Source organism: Pelodiscus sinensis, chromosome 2, assembly GCF_049634645.1.
Source record: "Pelodiscus sinensis isolate JC-2024 chromosome 2, ASM4963464v1, whole genome shotgun sequence".
NCBI classification, from domain to species: Eukaryota; Metazoa; Chordata; order Testudines; family Trionychidae; genus Pelodiscus; species Pelodiscus sinensis.
In genome coordinates, this window is record NC_134712.1 from 53,438,427 (window position 1) to 53,453,366 (window position 14,940).

Below are 14,940 nucleotides of genomic sequence, written 5' to 3' on the forward strand. Positions count from 1 at the left end.
GGCGCAATTCCTTTGTTGTAAGTTAGCTTGAATCAATTATAGCTTTTCTGGTTTGATTATGAGTGGATATTTGTGTGAATGTGATAGGTATTTGTATGGGTTCTGAGCAATGAAGACATCCAAAGACAGAGACATTGCAATCCCTCATACAGATACCCACTAATCAAACCAGAAAAGCTATAATTGGTTCAAGCTAACTCCCTTATAGGCTATGAAGACATAAGGAGAGAGATTGCCTCCTAAGTATATAATGACCAAAATATCAAACAGGTACCATAGTGATGAGGGCCATGCTTTGTAGATATACAAGAATGAGCTACCAGAGAAACAAATGGCAGATGTGTGCATGAGACAAATACAAACTTAGCCCTTGGTGTTGAGATTTAGAAAGTTATTTAAGCACCTTTGATTTCAATGGCCTCATTTGGAGACAACCTGCTGAATGCCTTTGCAAGGCTGAATGCAAAGTGATCAAAGCAATAGTAAAAATCTCCTAGTATTTCCAAGCAAAGAAGAAAAGGTACAGCAACTTTAATTAGCAAATGCCTTATAATATAAGTCCAAAACTAAGTGAGTTTTTATGTTCCCTCTCTTTTTTCAGCTTTTGTCTCAAACTCAAATCCACAGCATGGCTGCCAGGCCCTATTCTTGTTTTAATGAGATAAGATATTGTTATATTGTTTTTTCAGGCCCTGATTATATCAAACAAAGATTTCAAGAAAGTGTGGAGGTTAAAGAAAATCCTGAAGATAAAGTTAAAGAGAAAACACCTTCCCCCAAAGAATCACCTCATTTTTATCGAAAGGGCACCACGCCCCCGGGGACACCTGAAGCAAGCCCAAAACACAGTTTTCCTCTTCCATCTGAGCCTTCCCCTACCAAACAATTGAAAAAGCAAAACTCCAGCTCAAGGGCAAGATACACCCAAGAAAAAAAGAGTTTAGCTAGTGAGACTGTAACGGCTGTGGTCAATAAACCTGTCTATTCAAAAGCACCTGTGAAGGAGGAGATAGCAATGAAACATCAGCCAAAAGTTTCTGCCTACCACAACCCCATCAGCACAGAGAATGGGGAGCTGCATGGTCATTACCATACCTACTATGTAAAAACGAATCCAACACTACTTGCACATGAGCTCAAGGAGGAGGAGGAAGATGTCAACCCATCACCATCAGCACTTACACGAATACCACCTCCACAGAAGCCAAGTCCTGCCAGATCTGTGACTAATCCAGATGCCAAAGAAAGCAAATCTGATATAAAAGTAATGAAACCTGAACTTGCTGCACCAAAGAATTCAGCTAAAAATAATGAGTCCCATTCTTCAGCAGTAAAAGAAGTGGAAATCCATTCGGTAAGTACTATTGGTAGTCCCTCCGCTTTCACTGCTCTTCTGCTTGCTGTATCTCAACTTTGCAGTGTATGTTCAGACACCACTCACTGACTTCCAAAGCAATTTTATCTCTGACTGTATGGATTTCTAGAGAACACCCAATAAGTAAAACAGGAGTAATAAGCAAAGATTCTTTACCTCACTGTTGTCTTTCTTGAAAATATGAAAGGGACAGAGAGGATCCAGAATATTGGCAGTTGCACATCTTATAATAAATACTTATGCATTGATGTAACAGCAAGATCCTTACACACAGAAATGTTTTGTTTGTTTTTTTTCATGTGTTCACTTCAAACCAATTTGTTTTCCTTATTGGATATTCTGTCAGTGGTAGCTCTGCTAAATTGATGCCAGAATCTAGCAATTTCTAAATATATTCTCAAAAAATTATGTAGTACTTTCCAAAAATCCAATTTTACAAGTGTAACAAACATGTTTGCCCATTAATGATTAAAGTGCCAGTGGGATTTCCTGGGGACTGACATTGAAAGGTTTATAACTTCCATGTCGATTTGCTGTAAACCTGCACATAAAGATTAGCACAGAGATGATTATTTGCTTGTCCTGAAAAAGGTAATTTCCAAAGGCAGGGCTGCTGCTTGAATAGATAACAATGGATTATTGAGCAACCATTTTAAAAAAAACTATTATGTAGTATCACATCAGGCAAGTGTGTGCTTTTTATCACTTCAGATTTAGAATCAACCTAACAGATCAGCTTCGTCACCTGTGTAATCCCTTGAGCTAAGGATTACTCCATAGATTGAGGTGGATGTTTGGGTCTAAATATGTGTCAGTGTATCCAACGTACCACCCAGTGACATAAGACTTTAATAAAAGTCCTGGTTATGGATTCTCATTAAATATCAGCTACAAAGGTGAGACATTTGAACTTCTTTCATTTGGCAACCCTGGGAAACAGGGTTTGCCAGATTAAACATTTTGCCGAGCCAGGGAGGGAGTGAGTGGGATGTGGGATAGGGTTCCGCATCCCCTGCTGCTCCCAGCCATTATGACCCTGCCACTACAGTAGTGGTGGGGAAAAGCCTCTGGCAGAGCACATTGCTGCATGCCATTCCCCCAGTTGGAGAGATGGGAGCGGCAGCACTGAGCCACTTCTGCCTCCACCTGCCAGGATCCATACCACAGATGTTCAGTTAGGGACACCCAGACTACAGAGGTTATAGTATATTGCAGGCTCTCAGGGTATGTCTACCCTGCAAAGGAAACCCACAGCTGGCCCATCCCAGCCAATTCTGACTCCTGGGGCTCAGGCTGTGGGGCTGTTTCTTTGCTGTGTAGACTTCTAAACGCAGTCTAGAGCCTGGACTCTGGGACTCTTCCAGTCCATGGCATCCCAGAGCCTGGTCTCCAGCCATGTAACTGTATGCTGCAATGAAAAGCATACTCACTGCAGCTTGTAAGTAGGCATGTGAATGTTTAACCGGTTAACTAGTGGGTGGTTGGAGTAGCTCCCCATCTACCCATGGGCCAGGGGCTGCTTCAGCCCTGACGGGCGCCCACTTCAGACATGGGCCGCTCTGGCTGGGCTGGAGTAGCCCCTGCCTGCAGCGGGCCCGGTTAACCCAGTAACAGCTACATTCCTAATTGTAAGTACACATCAGCTCCAGGAGCAGGGAGGCAGTAGGAACACTACATTGCTAAAAACATCAGTATAGAGAGAGAGGCATATGTTGGGCAAGTCGAGAGCACATAGGGTAAGTATTCACATACATACCCACACCTTCACGCGTGTCTTAACTAAACTATGCCTCACAGTCTATTGCTGTTTGTGCCCGTGCTAGGAGTAGGGGAGTTGCCTATGTATGTACACTAGGGATGTAAACTCTTGCTTTAAATGTTAACTGGTTAAGCTATACGCTTAACCAGTTGGGTGGGGAGCCACTGGAATGCCCTCATGCCCAGGCTGGAGCATTGTGCCTGGCTGGTGAAGCGCACCACGCTGCTGGCGTGGAACTGCTCCAGCTCAGTCGGGCGCCTGTTAACCAGTTATTGGTAAGCATCACCCATTAACATCCCTAACTGAAAAAAGCATGCAATGTAGCCATGCCAAAAAGTTGGGTTGGGAAATAAGTGAATATTGCACAGTGGACATTTCTTCACTGATGCAATAGTTAGCTTAGGATTTGTCCCTGTGCCTATTATTGGAGTACTTTAATTGCATTAGTCTTGATAACATCTGTGTGGTGGGTGTATGAGGGAAAGGAAATTATGGTGTGGGAGTTCATTCCCAATGTGAGGGCAGTCTCTGTGAGTGCTTAGTAGCTGATTTTTTCCATGATATATGGTGATGAGATTGGATAAATTCTCTACCTATTTGCATTTTGAACCTCCAAGAGGAGTAAAGCAACAGCAAGCACTCCAACACTTCACCAGAGCAAGGGAGTCTGTTAGTACAGAATGCTGCTTGCATATTTTCCTGTGAAGTTTTCTCCACCACCATTTTAACCTCAGAAATTATTTCCCTCATTCTACCTCTACTCTGAGTTTTTCCTGAGCAGAGATTGTCAGCAAGTTCCAGTTACCCATCCACTGAAATAACCTGAAAAATCACTGGAGATTAATCAAATGAGATTTGAATTGGGGTAAAAAAGATGGACGGATAGTGTTTTATCCTGTGCACCCAAGTTCTTCTGCCAAATTGTATGCAAATTGGCCTAAATAAGATAATATTGGCAGGAGGAGCATAGCTATGTTATACTGTAAAAGATTATTTTGAGAATGAGTATTAAACAACAATACTTAGCCTTGTTTTATCTAAATCTAAGGATATTACAGTGTGCAGAATATCAAGCAGTGTGAGGTATAGTCTCCTCGCAGTCATAGAACACTAGAACTGGAAGGGACCTTGAGAGGTCATCGAGTCCAGTCCCCTGCCCTCACAGCAGAACCAAGCACCATCTAGACCATCCGTGATAAATGTCTGTCTAACCTGCTCTTCAATATCTCCAGTGATGGAGATTTCACAACCTCCCTAGGCAATTTATTCCAGTGCTTAACCACTCTGACAGTGAGGAAGTTTTTCCTAATGTCCAACCTAAATCTCCCTTGCTGCAGTTTAAGCCCATTGCTTCTTGTCCTATCCTCTGAGGCCAAGAAGAACAATTTTTCCCTCTCCTCCTTGTGACACCCTTTTAGATACTTGAAAACTGCTATCATGCCACATTTCAGTCTTCTCCTTTCCGAACTAAACAAGCCCAATTCTTTCAGTCTTCCCTCATAGCTTATGTTCTCTAGACCTTTATCATTCTTGTTGATCTTTTCTAGAGCTCCTCCAGTTTCTCCACATCTTTCTTGAAATGTGGTGCCCAGAACTGGGCACAACATTCCAGTTGAGGCCTAATCAGTGCAGAGTAGAGTAGAAGAATGATTTCTCGTGTCTTGCTCACAACACTCCTGTTAAAACAAAAAACAGGACTATGTAGCACTTTAAAGACTAACAAGATGGTTTGCATCCCAGAATCTTGTTGGCTTTTTTTGTAACAGCATCACACTGTTGACTCATATTTAGCTTGTGGTCCACTATGATACCTAGATCCTTTTCTGCAGTCCTCCTTCCTAGACAGTTGCTTCCCATTCTGTATGTGACACACTGATTGTTCCTTCCTAAGTGGAGTACTTTGCATTTGTCCTTATTAAACTTCATCCTATTTACCTCAGACCATTTCTCCAGTTTCTCCAGATCATTTTGAATTATGACCTTATCCTACAAAGCAGTTACAACTGCTCCCAGCTTGGTATCATCTGCAAACTTAATAAGCGTACTCTCTATGCCATCATCTAAATAGTTGATGGAGATATTAAACAGAACCAGTCCCAAAACAGACCCCTGTGGAACCTCACTTATGTCCTTCCAGCATGATTGTGAACCATTAATAACTACTCTTTGAGAATGGTTATCCAGCCAGTTATGCACTCACCTTATAGCAGCCCCATCTAAGTTGTATTTGCCTGGTTTAGTGATAAGAAGATGAAATAATGTGCACATCCATTAATCATACCATCTAATGTCCCTGTTTTGGAGAAAACACAGAGCTCTGGGACTGGTCCTTGTAAACTCCAGTGCCTAGAATTTCTATTGCAGTCAATGGCCATTCCTAATGCAAATGAATTGCCGGACTACTTTTTATATCTCTGGACACTACTTTTCAGGGAAACAACTTATCTTTTACCTCCAAATTAATTGCATATGGTTCTCTGACCTAAGGGAAAAGATATAATCTTTCCTGATACCAAAAAGATGAAAGGACAGTTTGATGCAGAACTAAAACTTTGCTGTTGCAGCTTCTTTATTGCACCTGTTCTAGTCAATCTTGCACAGTACAGACTAATTTTGCCTTTTGCTATTTTAAGCTTGTGCAAAGCATTAAGGACTTATTTTGATACTTCACCTTCAAGCATTTAACACTCAAAGCATAAGTGTATAAAAACTGGGGTCATGCTTTGCATAAAACAAAATGCAAAAACTGATGATTTTTGGAACATCAGAGAGCTCTGCTTTCACAGTTCTTGTCATTAAAAGAGGAAACAAAATGTATTCACCACTGTAAATGGGGAGAATCCCCCTTTTTGTCATCTCAACATGGGTTGGTGCCCCAAAGTCACCATCTTTTCATTCTTCACTCAGTAGCAGTAAATATCATTCTTAACCTCCGCTTCCTCATGAGCTGCTTCTTTCTAGCACTCTCTTGCTTTTGAGGCTTCTTTTTATTCTCTATAGTAAGACCTAAGGAGACCCACTTCAAAAGGGTGATAGATGCATCAATAAAACAGCCCCTCATCTCCAAGCAAAGTTCTGGAACCCAATATCTTATCCTGTTGCTGTTTGAACTACAGCGACTACTATTCAACCAACCACTGATGGTCTTGGAGCCCTCATACCATACAGAATTCAGCTCAGGATGCGTAATAGGTAAGGAATGAAATCCTGGCTCCACTTAAATTCGTGATAAAGTGCCCATTGACTTTAACAAGGCAAGGGTTTCACCTAGTATGTGAAACAAATGTTGTTATTGAGTAGGATTTTCAGAGCACCCAGTTCCAACTGAATTTCAGTCCTTTGTAACTCCAAGCCTGTATTACTGTGTGCTAGATACCAGATGAACACGTCATAAGAGCCAGTCTACAACCCAAAGAGCTTACAGCCTAAGCAGACAAAGAAGTAGAGTTATTGTTCACAAGTTACAGATGAGGAACTGAAACAGAGAGAGACATGCTCAGGGTCACAGGAAGTCTGCAGTAGAGTCTGCCTGAAACTCTCCAAGTCAATGCCTTAACCATCCTTCCTCACTGGAGGATCTATCCCAACAGTGGCATGTATCATATGGTTCTCTGTCCTTTGGCAAGCAGAAAAGTGGCTTCAGTAGAAAGGGTCTTGTAGATGTATGAGCCTTGGCCTTTTTGAATTTGCAAGTAATACAGTAAAATTCTAGTTGTCTGGCACCACCTGGAACCCGGAAGTGCTCCAGGCAGCCAGACAATTGGAGCTGCTCTTCCCCGGGCTTCCCGGAGTCAGCGGCTGACTTGGGGACGCCTGGGGCAGAGCAGCTGGGGTGCTGCTGGGTTGGTCCCGCAGCGCCGCCTCCCCACCCCCTCCCCTACCCCAGACCTCTCATAGCCCCCCCTTCCGATAGTCCGGCATATCTGATAATCCGGCACCCCCTGGGTCCTAAAGGTGCCGTATTATCGGAAGTTTACTGTAGTTGTTTTTACAATAAACCTGTTTGACCTGAAAGGGATCCCAGTATGGTTGTGATGCACTGAACCACGCAGAGGTAAGCATCCAGAGTTGTTGTAATAGCAGCCTCTCTTATGATCATCTAAAGGCCAGTTTGTGGTGGGAGGGATAAGTCTCCATCTCTGTGAAGTGGAAGGAAAGTGAATCTGATGATCTATTTCAAAAACATGTGGCAGACCAATTGTTTCCTGTGGGGAATTTTCTGTAGACAATATCACTTGAAGCCCTTAGTCATTTTATCTCTCTCTCTCTCTCTATGCTGCTGCTCAAGGGTATGTCTTCACCTCAGAGTTACCTTTTGTGATTTGCACCCAAATAAACCTGGCCTGGGTGTGAGCAGCCACTCTGCAAAGTCCTATCTAAGTTTCCAGCTGCTTCACTCACCCACGTGTGGCATTAGGTGCACTTCAGGGTGCATCTCCTATGGTTCTTTGTGCTTCAGAAGCTGGACCACTTCGATTCTTTGCCACTAAAGTGTGAGATAATGTCTGTCCCTATGGGAATGTGGGAAGAATAGTGGGAAAGCACTGGAGCCTATCAGCACTTCTGTGGTTTAGCCTGCAGCCTTACTGCAAAATAGTTAGGTTACCGAGCTGAATGTCAGGCTCAGTGTTCTCAACCTTTCCAGATTGCTGTACCCATTTCATGAGTCTGATTTAGGGATGTAAAATGTCTAGTATTTAGCTAATCAAATAGTTGATGCAATTTGCATCAACTATTTGATTAGTCGATAAGGGCACTTCCGCCATTGAAGTGTAGCAATAGCCGCAGGGCTGTTGCTACACTTCAAAAGGGAAAGTGCTGCGGGAAGCACAGGGCCAGCGGGGGGCTCATGTAGTCCCCCGCTGGCTCCGTGTTCCCTGCAAATGTTTCAAAGCAGCAGCAGGCATGGAGCTCAGGGTCTGGCCCCAGGCTCCATCCAGTGCTGCCACTTTGAAGCCTCCCCTTCACCCCAGGCGCCCCTCACCCTCCCCTTCCCTCCCCCCTGCTGCCTTATTCTGATAGAGGCAGCAAGGGGAGAAGCAACTAGTCGACTAGCCTGTCGACTAGTTGTTCACATCCCTAGTCTGATTTGCCTTGTATGCAACATTTCACCTCACTTGAAAACTAAGTACTTACTAATAAAATTAGACATAAAATTCAGAATCAACAAAGCATGCTGCTACTGAAAAAATTGCTTTTTTCCTCCTTTTTGCCATATAATTATAAAATAGTGACTATCCATGTTGTACTTGCATGTCACTATAATAGAGCAGTATAAACAAATAATTGTATGAAATTTTAGTTTGTACTGACTTTGCTAATGTTTTTATTTAGCCTGTTGTAAAACTAAGTAAATATCTAGATGAGTTGATTATTCCTGGAAGATCTCTGCATGCCCCCTGAGGAGTATACGTACCTCTGGTTGAGAACCAGTATCTAACATGTGGTGTTGTGCAGGGCACTGTACTTATGCAGGTTGCAGTCAGCTGGCAAAGCTGCATAAATGGGGGCAACTCCCAGAGACCAGATTTAGCCCTGTTGGTGGTACTTAATGGAAAAGATTGCTAGATAATGGGATCATAAGGAGAATACTGTTCTAGTCTGTGGGAAGACTCCAGCTCCTTTAGGGTACATCTGCACTGCAGTTGAATGTGTAATGCAGATAGCCAGACCGACACAGGCTTTAATCTGGCTAGCAAGCATAATGATAGCAGTGAAGACAGAGCAGTATAGAACCTAATGCAGACCAGCAACCCAAGTACATAGGGGTTTCTAGCCCAGGCAGAAGCTCACACCCCCGTGTCTGTATTGTACAGTTAAAGCTAGCATGGAAATGCTTATATGAGCTGCAGTTGCACCTCTAAATTACAGTTTAGACCTATCTCACAGAGGTAGCACTACATTAGTTTTTATCTGGAAAAACCATGAAGAATCCTGAGGCACCTTAAAGACTAATAGATTTCTGTGGACATAAGCTTTCGTGGATAAAAACCACTTTATCAGAAGCATGGAGTGATATTCGCTCAAAATCATTAGTCACTTATGAAAATCTTGCCTCTGGACAATTATTTTTAAAGCTTCAATCTTATACTAGTTTTTTATTTTCCTCTCCTGCTTTTATTTGTTTGTTAGCTGTGATCAGTGCAGAAAGCCTTTCACCACAGCCTGTGCCTGGCCATGAGCTTACTACTTAAATGCTAACCACACAAGCTGAGCTGTCACACCAGTTATCCCACATCTGTTAGTGCCATTCTGCAGATAGGCCTCGTAAAACCGTGTTCCAGTACTGATAGCACACCTCCTCCCTTCTCAGAGACAGAGGCAGCAGCATGGCAGGGGCGGGCTGCATGTAACTGAAGGTTAACAGAAGAGCCCAGGCTCATCACTTAACCATTTAAACCAGTGTTTCTTCAGCTTTTTAAGACCAAGGAACACCAAACAATTTTTTTATGAGGAACACCAAGAATTTTTTTTGTTGGGGGGGGGGGGGGGGAACAGGTTGGGGGAGAAAAAGGGTCGAGGGAGAAGTTATTGGGGGGAGGGGAAAGAGTCAGGGGAAAGTTATTGAGGGGAAAAAAGGTCACCTGCCTCTTTAAGGGCAGCCATTTTGAATTATGTTGTCCTCCGCAGCACACCAGTGTGCCGCAGAACACAGTTTAAGAAACGCTGATTTAAACTATTACATCCTTAGTTGCCCAGGCTTGTGGGTGGGAGTTGGCAGCCCAGCGCAGGGTCGCAAGCAGCTCATGCCTACGGTGGAGGGGCCACTGCAGCCCAGCCATAGGGGCAAGGCGGCTGAAAACCCCTGTGCCCACCCGCCCCTGTTAAATCAACCCGTTAAACTTAACATGTAACCAGTTACCTAATTAAATGGGATTTTACATCTCTATCCCCAAGGGCCTCTCCATTCATTTCATACCCTCTTTGCATCTCAGCAGGCAGTCACGCTATTGAATTGGGAGTGTCTCAGTATTGCCAGCTGCAAGAGATCAAAAATCATGAGTCAGAGTCCCAAAAATCATGAGATTGGCCCCAAAATGGCATGAGTTTGTGTGCCATAAAGATTGCATTGTGTGTGTTAGGTCAGTCTCTTGATTTTTTTTTTAATTCCCCACTCCTATGGTGTATGCATGTGACAGTTAGTGTTGCCCACACGTACTGGGTATGACCCCTGCTGTAGGAGCTCTCGCTCCCACATCTGCCCATCTCCTGCCCAGTAAATTAATCCTGTCCTACAGTACCCCATCAGTTCTCTCCCCTCACAACTGCAGTAAATCACTACATTCTTGTTTAATAGCTAATTAAAATTGTTTATTCCTCTTGTGATCTGAAGATAATAGTCATTTCAACAGGTCCAACAATCTTGCCCTGCTCAGGTCTTGCCTTTTGGTGTGGCTAGGAATGAATTTTATAAGTGAGGTGTTTTCTTTGATGTTTTTACTAGCAGTAAAGGTGCACTTTTTGAAAGTTAATCAAATGTGAGTCTGAGTAAATATGTCATGGTGAACCAAGGCATCTCATGTGTTGAATGAATATACCTATTTTAAGCTATTCGTGAGTGAGCATCTGTATAAATTATATCTTTCTGGGCATTGTTAAAAAAGCAGCTGTACATATCAGAAGACTCCTCAGAATCTTTGGAAATCTATTTCATATAAAGATGAAGAAATTATACAAAGATTAATCTCTCAGAATAAGGGTCAGCTCTCTAATAAAATTTAGATTTTGCTTAGGGAGTGGAAGTTAGGGATATGAATAGTTAACTGGTAAGAGTCCTAGTTACAGTTACCTGGCAGGTGCTAGCGCAGCCTCCCCGCCCGCCACGGGGCTTGCTGCAGGCACAGGGGGTGCTCCAGCCTGGCCAGAGCAGCCACTGCCCATGGCAGGCCTGTCCCAGTGTACCACAAGCAGGGACACTTCAGCCTGGCTGGAGCAGCTCCTGTATGGCAAGCCCAGCCGGAAAAGCATACCACAAGAGTGGGGGCACTCCAGCCTGGCCAGAGCAGCCCCAATCCACCCCCATGTAAATGGTTACACACATTGTTTGACCAGTTAACTGATTAAACTTGATTTTACATCCCTAGTAGACATTGTTCTGACTTTTACATTTCTGTACCAATGTACAGAAAATTCTGACCACCTCCATTTATAGAATAGGCTAATTTTGCCATCAGTGCCGACAGGAGCAGTAACTAGGTCTGTAATTCTACAACTGTTGAAATTAAAGTTTAAATATTTATTAAGAGAGTTCTAGAGAATCTCTAACTTATCTCCTTTATTAGCCAAAATACATGTGGAGGGATGGAAAGAGGAAATTCCAATCAAAGTACTGTCAGGGTGAATGATTTTACTTAGCATAGTTATTTTCTACTTTTAAGGAAAGGTTGGAGTCTATGAAGAGGCCTGAAATAGGGAGGAAATGCTATACTATACTTTTTTTTTTAACTTCTATGAAGTTCAAATTTTGTTTTAAAAAACTGAAAAACTGGCATAGTTTTGTTTTTCTCTATTTTGTTTTCTGTGGACAATCACAGTTTTCTGAAAAACAACTTAATCCTGACTTGATTGAACCAGTATGATACCACATTTAATTTCACCTGCATTTACAGCATCCATTGCATTTTTCACACACTTGATATTTAACACAGCTGAGTGCAAGAAATAATTAGTTTAAATGTTTTGTTTATCAGCAACAGAATCTGTACCTTTAGAGGTGATTAATCTTTCAGAGGCAGGTTTAAAAAGGTGAAGACAAGGTCATGATACACATTTCCTATTGTGACTTCACTTAGAACATACATTATGTTTAAGTGTGCTTGACTTTTTCATTTAAAAAATGGTAATCAAAACACATTTTATTGTATTTTCAGAGTCCTAACTCAGTCATGATTGCCTTGGTAATGCTGTTGAACATTGGTTTAGCCATTCTTTTTGTCCATTTTCTAACTTGACTGGATTTAGAAAAGGTAAGAAAAATCTTGTGTTTTATAAAAGAATTCACCATATCCAAATTAGTTTGATTCCTCAGTTCAAATTATAAAGATTTTCAAACTTTTAATGTTTTCTAATTTAATTTTAACTACACCTGAGTGTGATTCAACATAGTAGCTTAATCGTATAATTGTTTTGATCCTTCAGTGATGTAATGACAACTAGTGGTGTTAGCCCACAATTCTCTGCAGTTGTCTCATCAGCCTTTTAAATGGCACCAGTCGTACTCAGACACAGGGAAGGAGGCTTGGAATTAGGATGGGACGCAAGAGAGATGACACTTGGAAAATTCAGCCAGGGGGCCTGATCCGTTTCTCTGCTGATGGTTTGTGGCTTTGGGGTCCTCTGGAAGCTGAAGCAAGCGGCTGTGTTGGAAAACAACAACAAATCTCCTGAAGCAGCCCAACCAGTGAAGTGCATTGGCTACTCCATCTGTTCCAGCAGTGTGACACTAAACTGAAATGTACGGAGCTGCACTTTTTGTTGATGGAAGCTAGCAGCTGCCTTACTATTTTATCGTCTGATGTTTTTAGTAGGGAGATTGGAAAACGACTGCCAGAGGAATGCGGTCAGAGGATTCAGTTGCTGTGGAAGTGATTCCAGCGTTCACTCCTCTCTCATTAGAAGAAATAGTTAGCAGCATCACTCACCAGTCTTATTCCATTACCTGCTGCTTTTAACATCTCCTGCAGTGATCTAGGAGATTGAATTTCATTTGCTTGTGCATGATTCTGTTTTTGCTGTTTGTTAAACCTGATGTATAGCCATAATTAAGTATGTAGTGCAACCTGAGGAAATATACTAGTTGCATCTAGCAGCAGACGTTAAAATCTATTATACATATATATTTTTTTATCTGAAGGTACAAGAGTTTAAGATTCAGCAGGTAACATGCAGTAATGGCAAAGCTGTCCTTTATAGTTTCCAAAAAATACTTAAATGCTTGTGTCAGAGCAAGCCAACCTATACTACCATGAGGATCTTCGGGCAGTACCAGGACATTATAAAAAGGAGGCAGGATATCTTGAAAAACGGGATTAAAGTTTTGCATGGTTTTTTCTCAGACACTGGTGTAATGGTAATTTGAATGATTGTATTATAATATTGAGATTTTTGCCAGCAGTTAAATCAAGTCTTGTCCAAGTGGACATTAATGACAGTGAGAGATAAGCAAGTTACTACATATAAAAATCAGGTAGATCATTTAGATCCATTATAATCATTATCAGTTTGATTACTTTAATCTCTCTCAAGTCCGTATATAATTTTGCTTCAACAAAAAAAGGAAGAACCACAGAAATTTTCACTTGGAACATTTGTCTTAAGTAGTTTCAGTCCTATATTATGTTGATGTGATCAGTGTTTTTTCACATGCCATTACACAATAATTATGTACCCTACATTACTCAAAAGCATGATTCTTTACATTCAGACGTTTAGGTGGTGTGATAATTTTAAATTAAAATATTTACTTTCAAATAAAAAAGCAAAGGGCTTGGAATATGGTTTATTTTATCTCTCTTAGAAAAGATTTCATAATTTTTAGTTTTTGAACATGTTTGTAAACTTTATATTTGTTTGCATGGTCTAATGGAGAAGTTTCTTAAAAGCTACATTAGGTATCTTTCGATGCAGCACATAAAGTAACATAGATATGGAATGAATATTATGTATCCTGAAACAGCTCAGTTCAGGGCAATAATATGATGGTTTTTTGCAGAAGTATGTTGATAATCCTGTGGTTTGACCAGTGTGGAATAAAGAAGAAAGCAGAAAGAGAGCAAATGAAAATAACTTGTATATTTATTTATTTTTTAAAATAAAAAATCGTGTTTTACTTTTAAATTTCAGAAAATTTTTAAATGAGAACACATTTTAAGCTTACTTGTAAGCTTTGATGCAAAGGATAAATGCTCCTGCCCACCTCATGTCTCCTTACAAAAAGAGCTAATTTTGTAACTGACATTTAATTCTTACTCAATGTTTATTTAAAATACTTTATGCTCTGAAAATAATGGGGCAACAATCAGCTTCTGAAAATGTTTATAAATTTAAGCATGTTAGTACAATTTATAAATATGTATGATTTATAAGCTTTTCTAAAACAAAGCTCAGAATTGTTGGTATTTTTCTAAAATGTGCAAAGCTGTATTTTACATGAAAGGCTATTTATAATTGGTTGTTATACTGTACACTACATTTCGGACAGCACATGAAGCCTGCCAATGTACTTAATAATGTCACTTTGTCTATTTTAAAGTTTCTTGCTGTGAAAAAATGGAACTCTTTATGTAGGAGTTTCTCTATTTATAAGTCTTGAACCCAAAATGTATAATGTACATTTTCCACAAGTGATTTGCTCTAATAAAAAGTTGGTTACTAAGAGTTGTAGGTGGGTTTTGCTGTTCATGTGAACAGTATGCTACAGATACTTTCCCTGTAAAAAAAAGGGTCTTCCATACTCAACAAAAGAGAAATCTGCCAGACAGTAGGCAGAAGCCTGGCTCCTTGGAAGTCTATGGGAATTTGGTCAGGATTTTACCGAAGGAATGTCTCACTTCTAGGGTTACCAGGTGGCCAGTTTTGAACTGGACAGTCCAGTATTTGAGCTTTCTCTTCAGGAAACAAATTGAGAAAATATAAATGAGAAAATATAACTGTCCACTATTTTCTAAATAAGATGTCATGTCGATTGTGATGTCATGTCAAGTGTGTCTGGTATTTTTGTTGAAACCATCTGGCAACCCTACCCACTTCTCTGAAGAAAAAGGCTAAAACTGGTGGTTAGCTTCCTTCTATGGGTGTTTTTCCTTTT

The 14,940-nt window shown here is 41.1% G+C and overlaps 1 protein-coding gene across 1 annotated transcript in view; it reads left to right on the top strand.

The window, feature by feature from the left end:
* The window catches only part of JPH1 (junctophilin 1), a 127,274-nt gene extending 112,766 nt beyond the window's left edge, over positions 1–14,508 (top strand). Inside the window, exons 4-6 of the mRNA XM_006131548.4 lie at positions 690–1,354; positions 12,005–12,100; positions 12,273–14,508. Of these exons, the coding sequence (XP_006131610.4) occupies positions 690–1,354; positions 12,005–12,085 (746 nt within the window). The 3' untranslated portion in view covers positions 12,086–12,100; positions 12,273–14,508. The remainder of the gene's footprint in view (positions 1–689; positions 1,355–12,004; positions 12,101–12,272) is intronic.
* Positions 14,509–14,940: the final 432 nt, after the last annotated feature.